The sequence below is a fragment of the Amblyomma maculatum genome, chromosome 10, assembly GCF_055883805.1.
Source record: "Amblyomma maculatum isolate TAMU_Amacu chromosome 10, ASM5588380v1, whole genome shotgun sequence".
Taxonomy (NCBI): Eukaryota; Metazoa; Arthropoda; class Arachnida; order Ixodida; family Ixodidae; genus Amblyomma; species Amblyomma maculatum.
In genome coordinates, this window is record NC_139353.1 from 22892403 (window position 1) to 22919049 (window position 26647).

The 26647-nt window shown below is 46.0% G+C and overlaps 1 protein-coding gene across 1 annotated transcript in view; it reads left to right on the plus strand.

Annotated features, from left to right (window-relative positions):
* The first annotated feature begins 6392 nt into the window (after nucleotides 1–6392).
* Nucleotides 6393–26647, plus strand: part of Sos (Son of sevenless guanine nucleotide exchange factor) — a 34480-nt gene continuing 14225 nt past the window's right edge. The window contains exons 1-13 of the mRNA XM_084582220.1: nucleotides 6393–6534; nucleotides 6616–6914; nucleotides 11193–11453; nucleotides 14649–14810; nucleotides 14893–15084; nucleotides 16682–16822; nucleotides 17016–17126; nucleotides 17580–17678; nucleotides 18266–18393; nucleotides 18532–18662; nucleotides 19336–19530; nucleotides 22625–22742; nucleotides 24858–24935. Coding sequence (XP_084438346.1) covers nucleotides 6819–6914; nucleotides 11193–11453; nucleotides 14649–14810; nucleotides 14893–15084; nucleotides 16682–16822; nucleotides 17016–17126; nucleotides 17580–17678; nucleotides 18266–18393; nucleotides 18532–18662; nucleotides 19336–19530; nucleotides 22625–22742; nucleotides 24858–24935 — 1712 coding nt within the window. The 5' untranslated portion in view covers nucleotides 6393–6534; nucleotides 6616–6818. The remainder of the gene's footprint in view (nucleotides 6535–6615; nucleotides 6915–11192; nucleotides 11454–14648; nucleotides 14811–14892; nucleotides 15085–16681; nucleotides 16823–17015; nucleotides 17127–17579; nucleotides 17679–18265; nucleotides 18394–18531; nucleotides 18663–19335; nucleotides 19531–22624; nucleotides 22743–24857; nucleotides 24936–26647) is intronic.

Here is a 26647-nt window from a genome sequence, read left to right on the forward strand (position 1 = left end):
GGAAGGAAGCTGATCTCGTCCGCCTGGTCCACGCATTTGTCATTAGTAGAATCACCTACACACTACCCTACGTCAAACTTAACGTAGCAGAAACACGTGTTGATTGCCTGAGCAGACGGGCGTTCAAGTCCGCACTTGGTCTCCCCATAAACACCTCCACGGAGCGCTTCAATGCCCTCGGAGTCCACAACACTCTTAGCGAGCTGGTAGAGGCCCACCTCACCTCTCAATACGAACGGCTAACCCACACGCCGACCGGACGCTTTATCCTTGACGCTCTCTCAGTCGGTTACCCCGCAACAAGACAGGACAAAATGTCACTTCCAATAAGCCTGCGAACTCGCTTGAAAATCCAACCTCTCCCAAAGAATATGCACCTTGAATTTCATTCAGATGAGTAGAAAGAGCCAAAGCCCTGCACAAGCAATACCAGCCCGTACAAGAGGTGGGATATATCGATGCAGCCGAACACGCGGACCGTAATGCATTCACGATTGTGACTGTAAATTATCAGGGTCAACAACTCACGGCTGGTTCGGTCATTAGCAACGAACCGGAGGAAGCGGAGGAGGCTGCGATCGCCCTCGCGATAAGCTCAACCTCATCCCTTCATATAATTAGCGAGTCGAAAACTGGAATAAGAAATTACAGCAAAGGCAGGATATCCCCTATAACACTCAAATTGCTGCTTGCCTCTCAAACTACTCACCGTTCAATACAGCTAATCTGGACACCAGCACATTACTCCCTTCCTGGTATTGAGGCTGCCCACAATTTCGCCCGAAGACTCGTCAGCCGGGCAATGGGACCAACCCCTCATGAGGTCGGCGAGGGACCGTATAGTTTCCTATCAAGGAATTACACTACACTTCCGTCAAACACGTACCCTACCCTCCGGGACACAATTCTCATACAAAGGCACAGGAAGTCACCTGGCGAAAATTACAGACGCATTCCTTCCCAAATCCAGTCACCTATACGCCCATGCATACCCTGCATTATACACACCGTGCTGCAGATTACATGACAGATCGCATCGATTATTGTCATAAAAGTGCAATAGATATCGTTTAATACATCTTACAGTCATTTCTTCCTCGAACATCGATCGAGTGGATCCACCTTCCAGTATACGTGTTTGGTTTGGTTTGCAAGGTTTTACGTCCCAAAGAGGCTCAGGGTATAAGAGACGCCGTAGTGGAGGGATCCGGTGAATTTCGACCACCTGGAGTTCTTTAACATGCGCTAGCATCACACAGCACAAAGGCGCCTTGCTTTTCGCTGCCGCCGTGGCCAGTATTCGATCTCGAGTTCTTGGGTTCAGCAGTTGGGCGCCCTTATCACTGAGCCACCGCGGCGGGGCAAAAAATAGACTTAAACAGTCGTGAAGAAATATGCTTCGCGAGGTTATCTTGTCAGAAAACCAGAGCGCACAAAAGAGCCGTTTGTTCGGGCACTTCCGTCACATACAGAGCCAACACAAATGGGAAATTTTTCAACACGAAATCCTTCAATCTCATAGTTGCAAGGCAGCAAAGGAAAGGTACAGAAAATGGGGGACGCCGGGAAAGGGAAGCAGCAGCGCTGGAGGAGGGTTCTGAGAAACGGCGACAGAGCGCAGTAGGAGACTTGAGGGAAATGTCAGCTGCGACGCTGTAGGGAGTTGAGGAAAAGATAAACAGCGGCGCTAGGGACAAGGAAATATGTGAAATATGTCACTGATAGCACGTAAGGAACTACAACTGCAGGGAAATGTGGAGGGTGCAGCACCCTCTCGCAGCGCGCTCGCCTGCCTTGTATATATATACGTTGCCGCGTATGCTCAGAGCGCACAAGAGCTTCATTCCACATCGCTATGGGTGACGAGGCCCAAGTCGCGAGAGGGGATGACCTAGAGTGTACTTCCGCGGCAGAAGGGGCTAGAGCAGATCGAAATGCGACTCTAACCGCTACCGGAAAGTGTATGTGTAAGATGTGTGCTGCTCTGACTGATGTGCGAACTGGGAGAGTTGGGTATCATAGAATGTAAACAAAAAATGCAGAAAGCTGAACGAAACGCCCAACTAGGCTTTCGCCTTCACACTCACACAAAGTTCTAAGCCTCCCACGCAATGTTTAGAGTACGTCCCCTTTGAATGACACAAAAAAGCCCCCACATAAAGCTCTGTTTTAATCAAGCGTATGAATGTGCATGTTTACGTGGCATTGGGGTGCACGTGAACGCAAGGCTCCTGGCAAACCTTGTGAAAGGAGTGGACCGAGTTGGCAGCTCCTGCCAAATGTAATACCAAGTAGCCCTTCGTCCAGTTAGTGCTCGGCCATCTCAGCTGCCAGCTACCGCCTGCCAGTGCCATGCTCGTTTTTCGCTCACAGCGCCGCCAGCGTGTACGGCGACTGCATAGAAACGGGTGGATAGTGGAAAAAAAATTGAAATGGGTAGTAGCTTAATTTACAGACAATTTTCTTATGATTCCTGGCGTGTTCCACAGAAACAACCAATTTCGTCCCCTCTTCAACTTTTGCATAAGCGGACATGGAGTGACCACTGTACTCGCATGCATATATAGCACAGGAAAACGCAACTGATTAATTTAACTTATTAATTTATAGGAAGGGAAAAGCGCAGTAACTGTGTTTTCTGTGGACACCTCAACCACGCCGTAAGGGAAGATAGGAAGGTTGGAGTGACTGTGGAAAGAGAGAAAGAGGAGCCGTAGTGGAGGGCTACGGAGTAATTTCGACCACTTGGGGATCTTTAACGTGCGCTGACATCGCACAGCACACGGACGCCTCTTCGTTTCGCCTCCATCGAAACGCAGCCGCCGAGGTCGGGTTCGAACCCGGGTACAGGAAAACGCAAACAAGTAATTAAGCTCACTCTCTCGTAGTCCAAAAACAAAACATCTTTTTCGAGGGTTGTTAAAAGCTGAGGTACGCTATGTTAAAGCCTCTAATTTGCCAATTGCATTTTGACTTGTCAACATGTATTGATAAAGAGCAATGATACAATCGCTGACAATATAAAGGCAAGAAAATGTATTTTCCTCCGTGGCTAATCACAACCACGCCATACATATCAACCGACAACACCGCCAACGTATCCACCGAAGAGAATCAATTCATCGTCGCGATCCATTCCTTATGAACTGCTTGGTTATGAGGAAGCAAACGCACCTTTAAAACGAAGGATATTCCCAATTCACACTTCGTTTGTTCTCGCTTTTCTATCATGGACCTGCTTTCCTCTCCTTGTCGAAAATTTCCTCGACTCTCAAGTACGCAAATATTCGCACAAAGGCGTACGCGAGTTCAGTTATAACTAATGGGGACTTGAACCTGCTCTCTGAACACTTTCCTCTCGGCTTCGCTTTTCGCACGTGACGGCGATCAGCGTCTGGTCTTCACATTTCTCAACTAGGACGTCAGTTAGAAGAAGCCGTCACCAAGTCGGCTTTTTTTTTTTTTCTTTCTTTACATTTGTTCGCTTGGCTATTCATTATTGCGACTTCCTCAGAGGTATAGCGACAAACCGTGGTTTGGCGGTTTATCCTATGGGGAAAACTCGCGTGTAGGTAATCAGCTTTCGATCAAGTCACTTCAGGCTTCTGAAATATTAGTGCTCCTTTTTAACTTTTTATCTTTTCCTTGATATACTTGGTCTTGCAGACAAAACTTAGTGTTTATATCGTCTATCCACACTTTTCTAGCTCCACTCACTTGAGACCTGCCAATCTTACTCGTGACGTCACTGTGTTTTTCCGCAGTGAATTAATATCTGTGGAACAGAGCTGCGGTCGAGCGCAGGCTCAACTGTATCAGATTCTACGTCGAATAGATCTTTAGAGTGCATCTCGCCCGCTCATGCGCTGAACCGTGTTGGCCCAACACCGCATAGTTTAGGTGGTGTCGCCTCGGAGGCGCGACTGGCGGCAATGACGAACACAATGGAGGACAAAAGAGGGCGAACGCGGAGCATAGCTGCGGGGTGTGACGTCACACACCACGTGAATAATGGATTCTAAATAAAACGCGTAATAAACTAAATCATTTAATGCTGTGAGCGGGTTTAGACAACACCACCGTTTAGAGCCCGCGGCGAAGCGAACGCATCAGCTTTGATGGCCCCTGCATTTTATGAATCACTGTTTACTTATAGGGTTATTCGTTTTCGGGTTTTATATTTTTTTTAAATTCGGGGGTAAAAAGCGAGCGTTATTTTTCGACTTGAAGATAAGAGAAAAATCAGGTGGTCGAAATTACTCCGTAGCCCTCCACTACGGCTCCCCTTTCTCTCTTTCCACTTTCACTCCCACCTTCATCCCTTCCCTTACGGCGCGGTTCAGGTGTCCACAGAGCAAGTGTGACAGATACTGCGCCTTTCCCTTCCTGTAAACCAATTATTATTATTATTATTATTTTTGTGGAGACACTCCGAAATTCTGGTTTTATCGGGTTAAATTTAGAAACTAATAATTTATTCGATTTCTCCTAATCGGTGCGTTACGATTAGGGTAATGTTTTGGCTTGCTTTCAGGAAAGTGTTTCATAACTCGGCGTTTCTGTTGTAATTATTACTCTCAGTGGTTGCAACGGTCAGTTTTTGGACAAGAGACATTTTATTCACGTGAACATGGTCGTTGACGTTTTGCATGCCCTTATTAGCATACACATGCACATACATGTAGTGCGAAGAGAGGTTAACCGATGGTCGCTTAGGGTAACCAACTGGATTCCAAGGGAAGGAAAGTGTAGCAGGGGGCGGCAGAAAGTTAGGTGGGCAGATGAGGTTAAGAAGTTCGCAGGGGTCAAGTGGATGCAGCTAGCACAGAACCGAGTTAAGTGGAGAAATGTGGGAGAGGCCCTCGCCCTGCAGTGGGTATAGTCAGGCTGATGATGATTATTATTATTAACATGCATGATCATCTGCATGCGCAACATTTCGGTTTCCATCCGAGACTTGTCTGGTCTTTGAAGGTATCTTAGCTGAGAGAACGTTCGCTCAACGTTACAGCTGCCATTAACTATAGGCACAGCAATGTCAACGCTGCATTTGCTAGCCTGGGATAGCGCACAATTGCGTCGTTCCAATAGTCCATCACTTCAGCACTTTAAAGTGATGGACTATTAGCTGAAGGTCCTAGGGGCTGAAGGTCCACGCTGCAATGCTTTGCATTTTGTTCACAGCGCGACCGATATTTCGGGAACAGCGCCGACGCATGCGTTACTCAGGGATCTGCCGACATATTGCACGCACGTATAGGGTTGCCGCCAGCGCACGAGTAGCCACGTGTTTCCTTGGCTGACCGTCGGAAACGACAAGGCACTCGGTCAATTCAGCCTGGCTGCGCTGCATGCCGTCTGCTGTTAACGACAACATGGCGGATATTACCCATTATGCATCGCTTTATGCAAGCTCTCACGTATAAAAAAAAAAAAAAGAAATCATTATCACTCGCAGCCTTTCAATAGCAAGGTAAGGAGGTACCAAACCAGGCGGTCCCTGCGTTTCGTGGAGCCATTGGAGAAATTCCGGGAAAGTCATGACCAAGTTCTCGACTTGTCCAGACAAGTGGTTTCTAAAGGAGGAAAAAGTGCAGCCACATATATTAGCACATAACTTATGGCATTTTATTGTCCCGAAGCGATTCGGGCTACGAGAGACGTACGTAGTGGTGGAGGGTTTTCAAAATGGTTCTCAGTAATTTTACCCTCCACCAAATCACCTCTTTCTTCTTTACTGCAACTCCCTACCTTCCCTCGCGGTGCTGTTCCGGTGTCCATCGAGAAATGTGGCAGATACTGCGCCTTCCCTTTGCTAATAATTCTATTTTCAATTTTGCGTGCTACTATAATAATAATAATAATAATAATAATAATAATAATAATAATAATAATAATAATAATAATAATAATAATAATAATAATAATAATAATAATAATAATAATAATAATAAATTGGGTTATAGGAAGGGAAAGGCGCAGTATCTGTCACACTTGTTTCTGTGGACACCTGAACCGCGCCTTAAGAGAAGGGAGGAAGGTGAAAGTGCAAGTGGAAAGAGAGAAAGAGGAGTCGTAGAGGAGGGCTACGGAGTAATTTCGACCACCTGGGGATCTTTAACGTGCGCTGGCATCGCACAGACAGTTTCAAAAATCGCGCCGCGCAAAGCTGGCACAGTTCTCTATTGTCTCTATTCCACGTTGCTTCTGAACTCACGGCGTCAAGGACCATGTACAGCCGCTATCGGAGGTTACAGAGAAGTTTTATCTTGCCAGTGTTTCTCCGCCCACGGAAGCGGAGAAAACCGTGCTTCCACGCAAGTGCGACAGGCGACGGATTCGCCGCCATTCCTGACCGGCCGCTTTCCTCCGGCGTCAACACTGTGCACTCGGTTTCTCGTCAGTCTCGTCTGGCTCCGGCTCGGGAAGTAGACAACGGCCAACCTTGATTGCAGACCCTGCATGTAATCAAAAACAAGCGCAAAAGAGCGAAACAAGTGCTCCCTGCTCGCACCTTGAGGGACGCGCAGAGAGGTCTGCTTTGTGTGTGTGTTTATTGCGCGAGGCGTACACAAAAGTGCATCCAGCCTGCCGACACAGCACGGTGATGTGCAGCCTATGCAGGGATCGGACCGCGACGTGCCATGGCTAGTGGCGAGAACGCCGCCGCACCCTTCGGCTTTATCGCACTCGGGGTCGACCGTGCTCGAGACAGCAACAAGGCCTAGGCCTAATCAGACCGTCGGTGCGATTTCGAACCTGCGGCTGCGACCTCGAGGCCGTCATGGAGCAGCGGCCGAACGTCTGATTCCTGCGACATGTTTTCTGCCCGGGACGCGGACTCCAACTTGGATGTAGACGGCCAGGAGATCGCGTCCAAGTGGAAAGGTCTGCTGGTGGCAGCGCTCAAGAAGGTGAGCGCCGCCGCCGCCGCCGCGAGAAACCACCAAACAGCTGTGCGTCCCTGTGCACCTTGTCGGCGCTGCACCGCGCGTGCAGCGACCGTGCTCGCGGTCAGTAGTGTGCGCGGCTGCTCGGAGCCCAGCCTGCGTTCCGTCTCCGGGCCGGCTGCGCGTTCGCTGCAGCCACCCCGCCGCAACGGCCGTTGTTGTTTGTTGCGTCCTCGCGATCAAGCAGCTCGCTCCGGCGCCTTCCATTTCTCGCGCCCGACTCTTGTGCCTGCGCCACTCTGGGCTCAGCGGAATAAGGAATTTGAATAAAAAGAAACGAAAGCCGATATGCTTTAGATAGTGCGCAAGGCCTCAACTGCATAGCACAGGAATGTTTCGGGCTCAGTCCGGTCAACACGGGTCATATGCGCGCTGCGAACTGTGCATCACAGTTGACAGCGCCCTGGGCATCAATGGAACCCGTTTTCCTAACCGCCGCTGTGCTGAAGCGGTCCTTCGCTGCCCTCCCAGAACTCCGGAGTTAGGCCAGCTGGACGGCTTTTATCTCTTGCCGTGGTCGTGTATCCAGCCAAACCAGAGGCTGGTCACACCTTACGCTCGTTGTTTGAGATAAGCGAACGTTAAATGATGTCTGCGCTTCTCGCCTTATTTTACGCCTGCAGCAGATTTTTTGGTGCTCCGATTTCACGTGTCGCGCGATGTAATGATTGCAGCACCACCAGGCACTTGACTCCGTTATCACCAGCCCGGTGGCGACACGGACAGAACATCACTTTTAGGCTTCGTACCTTATCTGCACTGTACCTTCAACATGTTTGTGGAGGAAAATCCACCCTTTGGCATTGCCTAAGGCAAGCGTAACGTTTAAGGGGCTGCGAGAAATTTCCTTTCTTGACATATTTTTGTGAAAAGGAAATGCTATCTGCACATTATTTCGGCGCAGTGGTTATGTTAAGTAGAGATGGCAAGCATATATTCTTTTGGTATATTAATAAGCCTTTAAACTGGCATTTTCTTTGTCACAGCACGCTTCCCACACTGGCACTCAATAGCCTGGGTCTCTTTAGAACGTATGACTCCTGTGACCCATAGGTATAGTACATGATTCGTGCCACCTAGCTACCTGGACAATGTCATTCACTGACAAGTGTCATTAGTGTCTTGCTACTGAACAGGCCTTAATACTACTCCAAGCTTTGACAAAGCAGCTTTTTCTAGCTTCTAGTGAGGAACAATATTTTAATCGAACTTCCGATGAGAATGCATGTGAACAGTGTATCATTGCATTAAATTTCATTTGTATGTCTTCCCAACTCACTGAAGAGCCATCCAAGCCTCTTGCTAGTATTTGACCTTGGCATTCCATTATTGCCATTCACAAAATAGTTGCACATTGCAGAAAAGCTGCATATTTTGCTATATTGAAGGGTTTGTATACAAACACTGTGTGATAGGTGGAAGCTGATGCACATTGATGTATTTATTACCATAGATCAGTATGTCCAAAGTGTCTAATTTTTGTCATATTCACACTTGCAATGTTTTGCTTGTAGCAGCCAGTAGTTGATTTTGCAATGTCCCATGATGCCCATGTCGCTTAAATTTGGTAGTTGCATCAGGTCTGACTTTGCTATCCTAAGGGATGAGAGAGCAGGAGTTGCAGTCATGAAAATGTGCTGGTGCCTTGTTGATTTGTTACTGCACTCTGGCTGAGTACTTTCTTTACTTTTATTGTTTCATTCTCATGCATTGTCTTGCACTGCTGATATGCGCTTTTGAGCTATTGAGACATAACTTTTCAGTTGTCCTTGTTAGCATTCAGTGCAGGTTTCAAAAACTGCTAAACTAGGGCCTGATGCAAGTACAGGGCCAGCCTGGGGCTCTCTGTTGATTTTAAATGTCTCTTCAACATAATCATCATCAGAAGATAGGATTGCTGGTTTCCAATGCCTGGGAGAAAATGTTGGGTGCCTTCAGCCGATGGCATCAGAATGCGGGCTGCACTGTTGCGTAGTAGTGCCCTACTATATATATATATATATATATATATATATATATATATATATATATATATATATATATATTTATTTTTTATTTTTTTTAAGTATAGATGTAAGTATTTGTGAGTTCCCTATCATCTCTAATCCAATTTCAAGCTATTTTTTGTTACTCTGCTCATCACAAAGAGATAGAGGACTAGTGGCTGAAACGAGTGGTCCCTCTGTGTTCATCTGGGAAAGGCAAATACGTTTGACACAGCATTGTGAAGATTTCTAGTGCAAGAACATGCAAATATTCAAGACATTCAGATATATAATTCTTTTTAAATATTGCTTTTTTTTTTTTTAGAGTATTAAATTGCAAGGGAGGTTTCATTGAAAAAACAAAACGAGATATGAGTGCCCAGAAACGCTGCTGTCTTGAATGCAAATGTCAAAAAATCACAATATACACTAAAGATGAAGCAAAATATTCCAAGTTTCACTGCCTTTAAAGAAAAAAAAAAAAAATTTATTCAGCAAGCTTTTGTGCTCCCAGTTCCAATACTAAAGTACCCGTCTTGCACTTTATTTCACATCCTGATCTTATCTTGTGAGACTGAAGATACATTACCATATTTGCACAACTGTAATTTGACCTGCTTTTTCAGCTCTGAAAATCCATGGGGCGGAGGGGGAGGGGTGTTTTGTTTACTTACAATCAAAATTTAAGCTTGGCACTGCTAATGGCTTTTTTTTTTCTTCTTTTTTGCATCCATCTGACTGACTTTGGGGGACAATTGTGTATATACGGTAACTGAGGTACCAGGAAAATTGGCAGATCCCTGCTCTGGGATGATGCCCACTTTAGCTTGCAACAGGGAAATAATGGGAAAATTTTGCAATCACCCTTCGCAGTTTTTTCTTTTTTGTCTTACAGCTCAGTATACCAACTCTCTCTCTCTCTCTCTCTTGTATTGGTATTTGGGTGTTATTGACTTCATTTCAAAATTCTTGTGTTAGCTGGAGAACCATAAAAATAGATTTATTCACCTGATAGTTGCTTTAATTCACGAAAGCACTTCTTTGCTCATTTTTATGTATCGAATTATGGTACTTAGTGCTTTCGAAGCAGTTGGTTTAATAAAGTAAGGTCAGGTGTTCTATGGCAACAGTGCGAGTACTCACTGAAGTGGGTTGGTGGGGTGGCTGTTCGATTGTGGTTTATTGCCTACCCACAAAGTTAACCCAACTGTGTAACGTTAGTTCTGCAGCATTTACTTTGTTGTAGCATCTTGGCTCCTGCCCCCCAGTGCGGTTCTCCTTCGTTTTCATACACCAGACTAGGAAAGTCTCATTTGACCTTATCTTGGGCTTCGAAGGTGCATGTTTTCAAGCAAATATCAAATCTCAGTTCGAAATGCTTGAAATGCTAGCCTGCCTACAGAGTTCTTGGTGGCACAGATAAAGCTGCATAACTCATCGCTGGGTATATCGTTTTGAGATGGCATGTCACTAATACGAAAAAGTAGCTGGTATTATAGTGTTTGCATTGGTGCCTGTGATCGGTATATGATTCGTGTGTGGTGATGCAAATTTTAGTGGTGCTTGATTTGAGTGAATTGAATTCTTTCAAGGCGTGCTTTTATTCTACAGGAACTTGTATGGCTGGAAAACACACATTGTCTTGTCAGGACATTCAGTATATAAAACAGGAAACTTGCACTTCACATATGACATACATCTGTGAATCGCACCATACCATATACAATGCGCACAAACCCAGATGGATTATTAGTCGAGCATTGCTGAAATTTGTTGAATGCGACACACAGTGGCAATCGAGAATCGTAACACCCAACATTAGTGTTAAAAACAAAATCTGCATTTTTTTTTTTGTGCTGATTATGTTTCTTGTTCTAGTTTTAGACATAGAACGAAAAAAAGGTTTTTGGATGTCACATAATTCAAAAAACTGCCTGTTCTGGTGCATTTACAGATGCGGGCATAAATATAAACACACACAGGTGGCAGGTCTCACCATTGGGAGGAGGCAAAGTCAATGGTAGCACCTAATCGTGCCCCTTATTGATGTCCCCTGATTAGCAGGGAAGAAAGGAAAATGACAGATTACAAGAAATGAATTGTTGAATCACCTGATCATACGACTTCTGTATTATCAGTAAAAATTCATTAAACGTGTGTTTAAGACAGTGTGTTCCAGTTGCAGGTCCACCATTTGTGCCATTGCCTGTAAGAATCTTGTTGCATCGTGTTGATCCCTCTGGAATGTGGCCCTCAGGTTCAGTGCCAGGTGCATCCGACGCTGACGGCCACTGAGGAGGCATTGCAGTATGTCGAGGGCCTGGTGCTGCGGCTGCTGTGGACGCTGTGCGGAGGGCGGCCGCACTCGGTGCAGGATGTTGAGGAGAGGGTGTGCCGCCTCTTTCCCCACCCCATCGACCTGTGGGCCATCCGCGATGCCCAGGCGGCCCTGGAACGCGGACGCCGTCGGTCCTCCCTCGTGCTGCCGCTCGACAAGATACATCCACTCCTCCACAAGGTGACTAGCCCCCTGCCGAATGGGAGTGGCCTCTTTAAGAGAAGTGCATGGAGACAGGACACACAAAATACTAGTTACGGTGCACTATAATACAGTGGGATGTGAAGCAGTCTAGCACAGCATAAAATGATGCAATGCAGTGCTTGCAGCGTAGAGTGTTGGAAAGACTGCAGCAGGCAGAAACAAGGTAAAAAAAATTTTACTAACTAGAGCACTCGGTTGGAGATGCTCTGTTGTTTATTCTCTGTAATTATTGACTAATGTCTGTCTAAATTTAGTATAGACATGCTTGTTTACAGTGTGTTCCAGTAGCTGCTTCCAATTTTGTATTGCCGTTTTCAGAAAAGGCTTATTAAAAGTTGTTGTTGATCTATGTAAGTGCTAAATGCTGCACGGTGTTCCGATGGAGGCTAGAAATAGTGTGTCATGAAGGTTGGGAAACCTCTGGTGTCATTTATGAAAGAGCCAAAGTTACGTGGTCTGCCATCAGTAGTTAAGTAGTTGAAGGTTAAGCATAGATTAAATGTTCCCGATACTGTGGTTTGTATCGTAATTTCAGGTGATGAAACAGGCTATATGGCTCTGAATGGCATCTAGAGTATTAAGTGTACATGATTAGGGTTCCATGCAGCAAGTGCATTCATGTTTAGTGCAGGTGAATGTTCTATATTCCGATTTTTGACAGAAGGAAGGGCAAGGTATAGCAGGCTTCTGATAAGGTCAAGCAACTGCGATGCACTAGCTGCTAGTTTCAAGATGCGTTCGCACCAGGTTAAAGGGACACTGCGGCACTTTTCGCAAAAATCGGGCTTTCAGCAGAAACCCACAGTTTTTCATGCTTCGAACTCGAATATCAGATTTAAATTAGGCAGAAATAAACATAAATAGGTTTTTTTCCAGCAGAAATATGCAGCCCGTACGACGGGGCTCACCGCGGGTCGGGCCACTGCCTGTGATTGGCCAAGACGTTGCGTGACATTTTCAAAACTGAGGAAGCCACCGATGTGGCCTTGTCATTGTGCTATGTGCTGATCCCAGCTCTTTGCGGCTTTGTGGAAGTCATTATGGCACACCATTGCCCCTCGAATGACCATCGGAGGTTTCACCGCATGTATCCATACCAGATGCGCCCACAAACAATGCAGAACTTCCGCTGTGGAGAGTGGAGGCTTTGCATGAAAACTTGCTGTGGTATAGAGTAAGGCATTTTGAAAAGTAGTGAGTGTCATTATTAGCAGAAACTATATGGTCCTCAGTGAAACGTCGGCACGCATATTCCTGGGAAGGAAGAACAGCGAACAACAAACTAGCCGACTACTTCCTTCTCAGGCCTCCCGCCCCGCCCGAAAATAATTGTTGTAAGGTGACAACTTGATCCGGAGCCTAAGAGCCAGAATTTGGCTGGTCTGTATTCCCTGGTACCCACGTTTCCAACGTAAAACCGCGGAAGCCAAAACCGAGTAGTGAAGGACTCAATATGGCAGCATCCCGGCGCTGCTTTAGGCCATCCGAATCACAGTATTCGATTATAACCCGGGGGTAGACTTTGAGAGCCAAAAGTCTTTCGCGTTACATTCAAGCAAATGCGGTAATAGACAAAATACATTAGCGAAGATCGTTAATAAAGATGATAAAAAAAATCCGGCCGAAGACCATGTCATGGGGCACACCAGAGACTACTTTAGTAACACCTGAAGAATAATTGTCAATTACTGAGCACTGGGAGTGATGTGCTTTTTTAAAAAGCATCATATCCATGATAAAAGCAGAGATTCAGTGGACAGCCTGGAAAGTTTAGGTTTGAGGCATTGATGGATTGATGGATTAAGCAGTCAAAAACCTTCGAAAATCTTTAAAAAATGATGCCAGTTTGAGACGAAAAATCCAGATTTAAGTGAAAGTCGGTAGTAAATTTAAAAACTGAGTTTTGCAAGAGCAAACAGAATGAAAGCTATGTTACTTAGTAAAAAAGAAAGACTTGTTATCGGAATGCAATGCTACTTTAAAATATATACTATGCTCCAAAATTTACAGGCAATGATTGTGAAGAAAATGTGATAGTTGGATGGGTCTGATAGGTTAAGTCCAGTCAGGATAATGAAGCAGGTCGCGGACAAGACCGTCATATTACTAGTGACTTGCTGATCTCTGGAAACAGCTCACATGCCCACAGCAGACTACAAGAGCAGACAGTGGAGTAAATAGACTGGAAAAGTCTTGAAACTACTGTTTTTTTTCCTCAACCTACTCACGCTGCTGCCCTCCCAGCATCTGTCGATAAGCAAATAGGGTGCGATACCTCACAGCTGCAGCAGCACAAAGGAAACAGGCAAGGGGCAGCACCACACCAATCGCATCAGTCTGTTCACACATTAATGTCCCGGCCTTAGGAGACAAAAACAACGAATTTTCTCGAAATGAGGTTCTGTGAATTTTCGTAATTGAGAAAGCGCATTTAAGGTGGGGCACACGATAAAGAGTTGTACTTCTAGAAATGCAGCGGTCTGTTTGCAGAAGCTACAAAATTAAAACCACCTTTCTTTACTTGGTTGAGAGTGTCAGTTATGGATCACGTGGTATACTCCGTCCGCTCCCAGAATCAGCAGTTTCATCCGTCATTTGGGCTGGCCTCTGCCAGCCTTGTAGCATCAGCTCCAGTCGTTACAAAATGCATGTAAAAACAAGGAATGCTGAGCTGTCTAATGTGTACAGGCAGTGTCAATGTTTTTCAGCTGTTTTTTTTTTTTTCCCTTCTTTTCCCGATTACTGACGTCTATCACTTTTATGACCCTTGCAGTACATGTGTGACTGATTTTTTCCTTTAGTCAGAGCCCTCTTGGAGAGAATGCTCGCAGTTTCTGAACTCCTGCAACATTTTTGTACGCATTCATTTCCGCTGTCAGTGCCGCTTCCTGCAACAGTGCCTCATTGAACAAAGGTATTGTGAACATCACTAGAACAGTAGCATGACTGCCGTGCTAAGAAAGTTGGAATATCTTTCTCGTTCAGTATTTGCGGCGATTTTCGCCGCAAATACCCGCCGCAAACTATATTGCCATTTACTTTACAGGTATTCGCTTTGTTTTGTTTAGCCTTTTTGCGTGTTGTATACAGTCGTCCCCTTTTATTTTACGTGACCTTTTTTTTTTTCTTTTTTTTGGCTCATATGCATTTTGTTTTCGGGCATTTGTGCAGGTTCTGGGCTACCGTCTGGACCTACAGGTGAGCCAGTACATGGTGGCTGTGCTGGAGTACATCGCGGCCGACATCCTCAAGCTGACTGGCAACTACGTCAAGAACATCCGCCATGTGGAGATCACCTGCCAGGACTGCCGGGTCGCCATGTGCGCCGACAAGGTGTGCCCCGTCTTGGTGGTCCCGCTCTTTAGCTGTTCCACCCACGGTTCTCATGCTCTGTGGGTGGGCGTGTTGTTCCCAGGTGCTCATGGACATGTTCCATGGCGAAGACCTGGCTGCGGCCGAAGAAGAGTCTCTAGGCAGCCGGCCACCTTCGTCGTATGATGAAGAGGTCAAAGACCTCATCGCGGAGGAGAGGCAGCACATTCGCGAGCTCAACATGATCATCAAGGTCTTCCGGGAGCCTCTGGACAAGCTCTTTCCAGGGAGCAAAGTGCGTGGCATTTCCCTCGCACATGCTGGACACCTGCTCTGACTGTTTACTCAGCCTGCCGGCAATACCAATCTGACTTAGTATTTGCATGCACTGCTCCTCTGTTTGTTTGTTTTATTTATTTATTTACAAATACATACTGCTATTTGATATGTGAGACATAAGGAGGGTATAGATTTTAGTTCAAAATAATATCGTCAGAACTGTAGGAATAATCAAACAGGTTTCTTGTGAGTTTAAGAAGAAAACAAGATCCTTCTTTATAGCCTTAGTTGTAATGGTAAAAAATGGTCAGATGGCTTCATTATTCTTCATTATTCTGGATATTCATGTCATAGTAATGATCTCGAAGTGGTACTTCGTCGAAATTTTCACATATCTTCTATGTCAGTGATATGGTAGGCACTGCAAAAAACTTTCAAGATGCATTGGTATACTCCAGTGAGATGTGAGATATATGAGGTTCTGTCCAAGTGAAACCATTCCATGTGAACTTTCTGCACCACTCATGCACTCCTTTCATAGTCGTGCAGCTGGCGTGGTGCCAACTAAGTTGTGTTGAATGCATGTGTCTTCATGATGCAGATGTAGCGCGATCGCTTCACTATACAGGAGGTCCAAGTCCTTTCTTCTAATTACCCAGTTTTCATATTTGTGCTTTAATTTAAATCCACGCATGTCTCTTGTGCTTTTTATGTAGTATCAGAGAACACAAACCACCTCGTCACCTGTGATGTCAATGTGAAGTCAGATTCACTGTGAAAAGTGTGACATGACTGACTCGTTCACTTGGTACACATTTAGCGTCATACCAGCGACTTTCTATTAGAATGGGAAACCTAACACTGTTGCACTTATACTGGTTTAGTGCTGTGGCTGCGGTGAATGCATTCTTATATGTGAATCACTGAATAGTTAGTGACGACTGATGGGTGCAATGGGCTGGAGGTGTGATGTACTTTTTAGCGAAATGCACTCATAGATAAATTATGGTATTTTTTATAACCTACAAACAAGCCTTGGATCACCTTGCATTTCAGTCTTGCTTTCAGTTGCCAGCCGTTGTAGCTAAAACTGTTCTTAATAGGCCTGTGCTCTGGACCAAATGGGTGGCTAGCTTCTAGTCAGCATGGTTTTCCTCCCCAGCACCATTACCATCTTCGATTTTGCAATGTCTCCTCTACTTGTTTAGATACTGGAGACCATGTCTCTATTACTTTGGCTGCCTGTACTGTTATGCCAGCCCCATCACAGTGCCGCGTTTTCCATGCCTAATTTATTATTATTATTATTATTTTTAATTTGATGTAAATTTCCTGGCATACTCATTCACAAGCTTGCAGGGTTCAGTGTGTGATTCCTGAAGTGATAAAAGTTTAATGTTTTATCAGCTTGTTGTACACGAGAGCTTTGACGAAGTTTTAACGTGAGACGGTCCCTTAATTTTTTTAATGACAGAAAGGACACCGTGAATAACAGAATAGGGCAAAAACTTTTGCATCCTCTTCTTTGTTTTGATTTTTCACGCTTCAAAGTAAACTTGTACACTGAGATGGAGGTTTTTAACTGCCTGTGTTTGTGCCATACTCCATCCCAGGACCTGGACGTCATCTTTGGCAATGTCATGGAAGTGTACGAGTTCAGCGTTTCGCTTCTTGGTTCTTTTGAGGATGTTGTGGAAATGACGGATGAGAACCAAAGCCCTGCCATTGGTTCCTGTTTCTATGAAATGGCTGAGGTATGTGGTCTGCCTTCCTTAGTGTCCGTTTTCGATAGTTGTTGTTATTTATATCCACTCCCCACAAACGCAACAGATTGAGATCCTGATTGTGCTGCTTTTACGTTGTTTGCTTGCCTGATATCATTCACTCTGTGGAGACTGGAGGACTTCATTTACAGCCTCGCATCTTTTTTTTCTCTCTTGTGCGCAGTATGATGAGTTTGACGTCTATGATGACTACGCACAAACTGTGGTCTGCAGAAACTGTCGTGATACGCTAGCTGAACTGCTGCAGAAGCCCGATGTTGCCAGCTCCTTACAGGTGGGTCTTCTTTCATGTGCCGATTTCAAGTGCCACTGTCTTTGTGCCTCGTCAGCGCATGGGCACTAGAATTTTTTAATTCTAGTGCCCAACACAATGAAGAGTTGACTTTTTTTGAACCAGTGATGTGAGTAACCATGTGGAACTGCTGTCATTGGGCACATTTGGAATGCTTGTTTTAGGACTCAGGTTCATTCACTTTTGACAGCTGAATTTTAACTTCGGCAAAGTGCAAATGTACCTATGTGCTCTGTCATGTCAGTGCACGTTAAGGAACATCAGACTGGTGCAAATTAACCTAGAGCCGTCCTTTAACGATGGCCATCTTAGTCCATGTGTCATCTCGGGATTTTAAAACCCTTGGTTTACAGTTTACGATGTTTTTTTTTTTTGAGGGGGCAGGTCATTGGTTCTTTCTTATTAGTTATTATTGTTCCTTACTTTTTCCAACAGACTGCCGGACATGGGTTTCTGCTAGCAGTGAAGTATGTCCTGCCAAGGCTGCTTTTGGGCCCCGTGGCCCACTGCTTTCAGTATTTTGAAGCCATCAAGGTGAGTAGAGTGGTCCCGATTCTTCGGACTGCTTTGAGTAGAACACACTAGCCTGGTCTCAGAGCCTTTACGGAGAGAAAGAAAAGTTTATGCATTTGTACAGGATTTTACACAACGGTCGTGTCAGCATTTGAGTGGTGCTACGCAGCAGCATTAGCTGTGTAAGCACTCGGAATGTGCGAAGGGACTTCAGACAAATCGCAGCCAAATGCTGGAAGTGGCTGTACTAGATTGTCAATGGGAAACATCAAGCTTGCAAAAATATTGAGATTCAGTGGAACGAAATTAATGTTTAAAGTAAATAACAAAAATATAAGGTACTGTTCATTCATTAATGATTTGTTTGTGGCCCTATTTCAGGCTGTTCTATTAGATGAAACTGCTTGTATAAAGGGAGCGTAATCTGCTGGCTGATGCAGAATGGGCGTGCCTTTAGCCATTGTGTCTTTAAAATGCAATCACGCACTCATAGTGGGAGTCATTAGGGTAATTATGGGATGAAATTGCTGAAGCTTATTGGAATAACCTGCTAGCAGTCTTTCATCTACTTGAGGGAGAGCACTGAATTTCTGCCCTTGCGTACACAGGTGTTGCAACATATGGCTCCTTCGGAAGAAGACCGAGAAACCCTGGAGCAGGCGGAAGGCCTGCTCCGAAGGCTCAAAGCCCAGCTAACACGTACCTGCGCTGACAAGCTGCCACGTAAGAGGCCCGGGTAAGCTTGGCTTAATTTCGAAGCCTCACCCACCTCGTCGTGCACAAGTCTGTGTGGTGAAAGTTCACGAAATGTATTGTGCAAAGAGGAGGACTTGGACTTTTCTGAGTCTTTGCCATCGTCTCGTGTGTTGTGCAGGGAGGCGTCTCTACGCATGCACAGCCGTGACCGCCGAGCTGTGGCCCTGCACAAGATGAAGGAGCTGCAGAAGGCCGTCGACGGCTGGGAAGGAAGGGACATTGGCCAATGCTGCAACGAATACATAATGGGTGAGGGTCTGCAGCAGAGCACCCCTGCTCAGCTCGGCTGACTTCGCACCTTGCAATGGCTGCTCTAGATACAAGTGCGCAAGGGGGCATATCTGAGGCGACCATGTAACCGTGAACACGAAAAGACTGAATGTGAATGCCGCTGCAGGGGACTTTCTACAGTTGCCAACATAGTTTTTGAACTCAGCGTGATACAAAAAACGTTCTGAACAATCTGATAGCCTGAAAATTTTGTGAGCGTTCTTGCTGCTTGCCCATGTCGTTTTCCCACCTAGAAGCAATAATATTATCTTGTATTTAGGTCGCAGCCATTCTTCATGCTGTGCCATGGTTTCCAGCATCGGCCTACATTAAAATGAGCATATGCACTGACCAGTAAAATTTTTCTGCGGTGTCTCTAACAAAATCGCTACGGAATCAACCACTTGATATAGGAAGCTTTCCATTGCTTCGAAAAATTGAATGCTGAAAGTGCAGTGTTCTTTTCTTTAATAGCACATTAGGAACTTGAAGTTGTTTTCCATAGCATTTAAATGGCGAACTGCGGTATTTATGCACACTTGTGGCAACTGGAAATTCTAGGGCGTGGCTCTTGTTCTGCAGTATTACTAGGGTGGTGACAGTGATGGTATTTAAAAGTTTTGCACCATAATGTCTTTGTTCGCGTGCGCAGAGGGCACCCTTGGCAAGGTGGGCTCAGGCCGGCGGCTGACCGAGCGACACCTGTTCCTGTTCGATGGCCTGGTGCTGCTGTGCAAGCACAGCAACAAGCGCTCGAGTGTCACGGGGGGACCCACACCGGAGTACCGCCTCAAGGAGTGCTTCTTTCTGCGCAGGGTCGAGATCCTCGATCGGGAGGACACTGACGGTAGGCATTCACCCTGACGTGTTCTTGCAAAATGTGGAACATGGGGCGTCTCTTCTCAGGCCTGCAGATCACACGTCAAACCTAACGATGTTCATGCTGCTTAAAAAAAAAAGACAAATCTCAAGTACACTACTTTGCCAAGAAGAGCAGTAAGCAGCGTCAAAGTAGTTGTTGGCAAAAAAAATCTTCTGTTCCAAGCTGCTCGGTGCTCAAATCTATCGCCTATTGGTAGTATTGACATGCCCAATGTGTATAGTAGTCCTGCTGCCATTGCTGGTGGCCACACTGCATCTGCTAGCTCTGTAGTAGTGCAGTAGTAGTACAGTTGAATCCCGCTATAACGAAATTCACGGTGCACGAAAAAAAATTCGTTCTCGCGGAACTTCTTTATCGCAAAAATTTGACGTGAAACGCAGAAAGAATTGCCCAAGTAGCAGCAAAGGCGTTTAATGCCAAAAATCTGTAAGCTTGGTTTGCTTACGCTTCACGGCGAGCAACGCCGTCACGCGATTTTCGCACTCGGTCAGCAAACCCATTGCAACATCGTCGTCTCGGACAGCAACGAAATTCCTGATGACATCAAAAGCGTCCATCACCTGTACGGCGGTTGCCGCAGCCGGCGCTTCCTGTACGTCGTCGTCTTCTTCATCGGAAGAGTCCTTATCATTCCGGGCAGCTTTTATGATCTGCTCATCACTCACATCTTCGTGAACAACAACACAAGCGTCAGCGCCGATGTATTCGTCGAGCTCGAGATTAGGCGGCACGGTTCCTATTTCTCCCAGCGTTTTCCAGGCGGCCGCGATCCCCGGAGCCGGTGACGCCTCTTCGTCGTCGTCTGTAACGCCTGGTGTTAGGCCAGCAGAGTGTACGGGTCGACCTTCGGCAAATCCGGCGTGCCTGAAACAGTTCACAATTACTGAGCGCCCCAGTGTGCTCCAGGCAGCAGACATAATCTGCAGTGCCACGTACAAGTCCACCTTCGTGTCTCGGCCGGTTTCAGTGTTAAAAAGCAGCCGCTGAATTAACCTCCCGCGGTAAGCGCGCTTCAGGCTAAGAATCACGCCCTGATCGAGAGGCTGTAAGACAGACGTGCAATTGGGAGGGAAAAACCTCAGCTCCGTGTTAGTGAGCTTGACTTCGTCGGAGTGATGCGCTGAACAATTGTCCAAAAGCAAGCAAACTTTACGGCCCTGCCGCTTCATGTCGCGGTCGAATGCCATCATCCACTCGGTGAAAATAGCGCGGGTCATCCATGACTTGTTGTTCGCCTTGTACTGCACAGGTAGGCTACGAGTTCCCTTAAAACAGCGCGGCTTGGCACTTTTGCCTATGACTAACGGCGGACGCTTGTCCGAGCCATCCATGTTTGTGCAAAGCAGCACTGTGATGCGTTTTTTGCTGTGTTTGCCGCCGTGACAGCGCTGCCCCTTGAAGTCGAGCGTCCTAGCCGGCAACATCTCGTAGAATAGCCCGGTCTCGTCGGCGTTGTAAATGTCTGCAGGCGCGAAGTTGCTTAAAATTCCGGCCATGTTACTCGCCTTCCAAGCAGCTGCTCCGTCCACGTCTGCTGACATTGACTCGCCGCACAACACTTTTCCAACGATGTTATGGCGGGCCTTGAAACGGTTTAGCCAGCCAATGCTGGCTTTAAAATCATCAATGCCAAGTAGGCATGCATAGTTCAAGGCTTTCTGCTGGACGATGCTTCCGGACAGGGGGACGTTGCTGGCTCGTGCTTCCACAAACCACGCATGCACTGCTTTGTCCAACTCTTCATGGAGGGGCCGCGTCACCTTTTTGTGCTTCGAGGATGTGCCTGAAGCAAGTGCCATTCTCACGCTGTCCTTATTGCCTAGAATCGTTGACAGCGAACTTGCAGGAATTCCGAAGTCTTCAGCAATTGCCGCTTTCTTCCTTCCGCTTTCTGCTTGGGCGATTATTTGAGCTTTTTGCTCAAGGGAAAGAGTTTTGCGTTTTTTCACTTGCGTTGCCATCGTGTCCTGCGGATGAAAACTCGTCGTTGTCGAAGAGAAAGGCAGCGAGTGAACAACGCGACCACGACACAAAGCCAAAATGGCGGAACTGCAATCACGTGATTTCATGCTTAATGTGGCTTTGGATTTGACTTGGACTTCTCGCCAATAAAACTAGTTTCGGTTTCGATTTTGAACGCGAAAATTTCGTTGAAGCGGAAACGCTCTGCAAAAATGGTTCGTTGTGCAGAGAAATTTAGGCCATTAATTCTTATAGGATACTCGCGGGGAATAAAAAATTATTCGTTGTCGCGGAAATTTCGTTGTGGCGGTATTCGTTGTGGCGGGATTCAACTGTAGTATATACAGCCGATCCCAGATATACGAAACTTGAAGGCGGTTATGAAATAAGTTGTCTTGTTACAAGAGTAGCCCATGGGATCTAGCAAGGATGTCTTATGTAACCAAGACCTTTTGTAACCAAAAACTTAAAAAATTCTTTAAAAAAAACTGCAGATTCATATTAGATCTAAATTTTGAAGAATTTGCTCTAGTTACCCCAAAAGTTTGTCCTTGCTAGCCAAGTGTCTCATGTGACCATGTCTCGTATGCAGTATTGTTAACATGGTGAACATGGGGAAGCCAAATAAATCACTTTCAAATGTCTCTTATAACGAGATTTATTTCGATAGTTTGATAGGTATTCGAAATACAAAATGTGGGAACAGACTAGCTTATCTATGACTCAAAAATGTGAATACCTGGCACCCGTGTTGGCAGTGCCCTTCCTGCAGCCTTTGTTGTACACTGCGCTGGGTGTGGTAAGTCCAAGCTCACTTCACATCGAAGATGCTGCAGTGAACAATGCTTTGGAATACGCCACCACTGATCATAATTGGCCCATTTCTATTACCGGTACACTGTAAACCTTCTTGAATAACTTTGTTAAGCACAAAATAGTAGGGGGGAAAGCCTTGATCCAGGGTCTCGTGAATCTGTCACTATGTGTGTCCTCTGCTTGATTTGAGGTTGTTTTGTTGTCCACAGAGGCTGCCAGTGCCATCTCAAGAGAAGTGCGTCATTTTCTTTCACTGTCCCCTTTTCTGGCACTTTTGCAGAGCTGAAGTTTGCCTTTGAGATAGCACCACGAGATGCTCCGCACATTGTGCTCTTTGCCAAGAATGCCGAGGAGAAGAGCACCTGGATGGCGAGCCTTGTCATGCTGAACATGCGGAGGTAAGTCCCCAGCACCCTATGCTTTATATATGTGAATTGATAGAGAACAGGACTTGTGCACGGGCCACAAGGTGGGTTTTATTTTTTGCTCATAATCGCAGCCTTTTAGTGGGACAGTCTGCTGACTTCTGTGAAATGTACTTTGCAGCAGTCTATAGCCTCTTGAATAATTAAACACATTGATGATGTGAATTTCGCAAGACATCGAAAAATTTGCTGTCTGAAATTCGTGTGGTCGAAAGCAAGCAAAGTTTATCGTCAAAATGAATGCAAAAGTTTCTTTCGCACAAATATTTTTGGCCAAGAAAGTTGCTAATACTAGTCTGCACTTCTTTTGGTTCAATTTCGTTCCCAAGGCCAGCCTCAAAAGCATAAAAATCATAGGGGATGCTTAGAACATCCTGAGAGAGTGAAGATGAAAGCCTATTAGAACGTTGTTAAACTTTTATTTATCTTTAATTCACACTCTGTGACATCGAACTCTCTTAGCGCACACTTCACTCGACATGCCTTCGACATCTACTTCCAAGCGACAAATATGAGAAGCGGCATTTCGAGCTAGCCTCTTTCATTGTGGTGTGCTTTCTCGATCTTCCCCGCCTGTGACTAGGGTCTCGTGATGTGGAGTGAAACTCACATGTGACAACGTATACAAGGTGGACGAGCACACCGTTAGCGTCCTGCCGTCTTTTCCAGAACATTCTACTGGCAGCGCCAATGACATGCGCCGCTGCTAACATTTCCCTCCTGCTGTCCAGCGCCGCCGCTGGCATTTTCCCCAACTCTCCAACTGTGCTCTATCGCCCTTTCTCAGAATCCTCCCCCTGCGCTACTTCTTCCCTTTCTCGGCGCGCATTGTTTTTCTGTACATTTCGGTGCAGCCTTTATGACACAAAGGGGTTGCACAAAAACACGTTGCAACAGCTAGGAGGTCACAACGAACTGAACAAAATTGTGATGGTGGTGAATGCGTTGCTACCTGTCGAGTGCAAGAAATCCCCCACTCCTGTCTCTCCAAGCCCCCACGTGACTGCGTTCTCAGCGCCCACTCGATGCAAAGAGCGGGGCATATAATCTAATCTAATCCAGCTTCTCCATTGTTCTGTTGTGCCACGCTGCCTATGTTCGGCTCTGGTCAGCAAAGTTTCTTGCTTTGAGCAGTGGATGACCAATTTATTCAGCACACCTTTGAATGAATGTGTTACTATTAGGTATTCTATTCGATGTGCTTTATTTTTTTCTTAATTCGGTTTGATATTAGATTTGGGAGTTATTTCTCGCCATTTGTAAATGCTTAGTTGTGCCCTGGTTAATGGGACCAAAAGATGGGTTCGAAGGTTGCTGGTAAATGTGTTAAATGTGTAAACTAAATGCATTTGAACTCGTTGGAAAGGAAGCAGTGACTTATTATTAATATTTAAGAGCTTTGTTCTTGTCATTTGCCAGCTGGATGATCTGCGCATAATGGTGGTTTTTGGGGAATCAGTACATATGTCGTGTTTACGGTGATATCAGGATGAGGGACAGGCCACTGGAGACTGCCATTTGCTGCATCTATCGTCGACACACTTCCATTAGCAGCATAAGTGTTTGATTGCGCTGCTGCTTGAGCCCCCTCAAACGTGCACGAGCGAGGCCAATGCTGTCGCGCACGTGGTTCCGATTTACCGCTGCCGCATCATTCTGTTGGCAGCAGTCGCGTTCTGGGCTCCGCAGTCAAGATGGAAGAGGAAGACAGTGGCCGATGAATGTACGAGAGGTTGAAAGCCCACCACGATCAGTAAAATAGGCACAACAACCTGAAGTCGGCAAACCAAATGTCAGTTAATACCATGTCCATGGCCAGGCGCAGTCTTCAAGCTGTTTTCTTTTTGCTGTCTAGGAATGTACGAATTGTGGGAGAGGATGAGTGTTGTTTTTAACTGCAGATATCTCCGCGGCAACTCAAAAATTTGTGATGGAGTGACAACTGATGGAATAAGCATTGCTCATCTGCTTTAGTTTACCACCATAAAATATTATTCCTTATCAGGCTAGAGATGGTGACCTCCAAAAAAAGCCCGTTGCTATTTGGTGGTGGTGGGTAGCGTGACATCAGCGTCTTGTCTTGCGCAGCATGCTGGAGCGGACCTTGGACAGCATCCTGTCGGACGAGGAGAAAAAGCATCCTCTGCGGCTACCTGACAACTACAGGTCAGTGCGTTGTCTCGCTTTTTTCTCTTCTGCCGACCCTTGTGAGGGGCTGCACGTCGCCGTTGTTTGCTGCACTCTGCGTGAACTGGACCTCTTCCTTGAGTGACTGGCGTTATTGGTCCTGTTATGGGAAACATAGTTTTGGAGATTGTTCAGTTCAGTTCGAGACTTCACATGTTGTTCACTTTGCCTTCACATGTTGTCGGTGCACTTGACTAGCTCTCGAAGGATCCAGGGAAAGAGCCAAAGGACTGGTGGGAATTTCATTAGCTATTAATGTGTGTGTCCGAGACCACATTACAGGATGATAAGGATGTCAACAAATTGAGTTCTCATGCGGTCAGTCTAACACTTCGCATCTTTTAGACCTGCTGCTCGCACAGTTTGTTTGCATTCAAAGCAGTTCTGGTAGACACATCAGGCAGAACAAGTAGCACTACAAGTTGCTGTGGCTTGTCCTACTTCAAGCGGGAACGGGTCGAATAAAATGGGCAGTTTTTCCTGAATTTTATGTTTATCAATTTATTTACTTTATTGAGACCTTCAGATCAGGAATAATTATAGCAGAGTGGGCGGTAGCATTTAGGAAAATTTTTAAAAAATACATTTTCTTTATGTGTAGGCATAGAACATGGGGAGCAAATCATACTTCAGATTTTCCTGCACATTGCGGATTCTGCATCTTTCGACGACGCAGCACCACCATCTCGGCATTGCTGTTAAGATATCAGAGGTTCTGATGGCCACGGTGCTGCATTTCACTGTATGATAGCAAAAGGAAACGAGGCTATGAATACATAACGATAGTAGTGCGTAATCGATTGCTTAAGTCATATGGTAGCCATAGAGCGTCACTGTTGGTTGAGTGGCATATGCATTGGCAGCACACTTGCCGGGCGTGCAACGTTCTGCCTGCTGTAGTCCCTGAATATACTGTATATCCGCTTCAGCAGCATGCTTGGTGTCTTCACTGTGCACAGTTGGCAAAGGCAGCAAGGTTCCAGTTCAGGCAGCTTTTAATTTTCTTTTTTCTTCATTAATTCCCCGCCGGGGTGGCGCAGTGGTTACGGCGCTCGACTACTGTTCCCAAGGACGCGGGATCGAATCCCGGCCTCGGCGGCCGCTTTTCTTTGGAGGCGAAAAGCAAGGCGCCCGTGTGCTGTGCGATGTCAGTGCACGTTAAAGAACCCCAGTTCAGTTCAGTTCAGGCGTTCAGTCGTGTCCGACTCTTCGTGACCCTATGGACCATGTCACGCCACGCTTTCCGGTCTCTCACTATCTTCTTAACATCACATAGCTTCATCTGCAATGCCTCGAGAATGCCATCTAACCATCGCGTTCGCTGCCTACCCCTTCTCCGGCGACCCTCAACCTTTCCCAACATCAAATCTTTCTCCAGCGACTCCTCTCTTCTCATCAGATGACCAAAGTAGCTGAGCTTTAACTTTAGAATTTGACCCTCCAATGAGCAGTCAGGGTTTATGGTCGACAATATCGACTGATTTGATCTTCTGGCAGTCCAAGGAACTCTAGAGTCTTCGCCAGCACCACAATTCAAACGCGTCAATTCTTCGGCGGTCAGCCTTTTTCACAGTCCAACTCTCGCCCAGGTGGTCGAAATTTCCGGAGTCCTCCACTACGGCGTCTCTCATAGCCTGAGTCGCTTTGGGACATTAAACCCCACAAACCAACCAACCAACCATCATTAATTC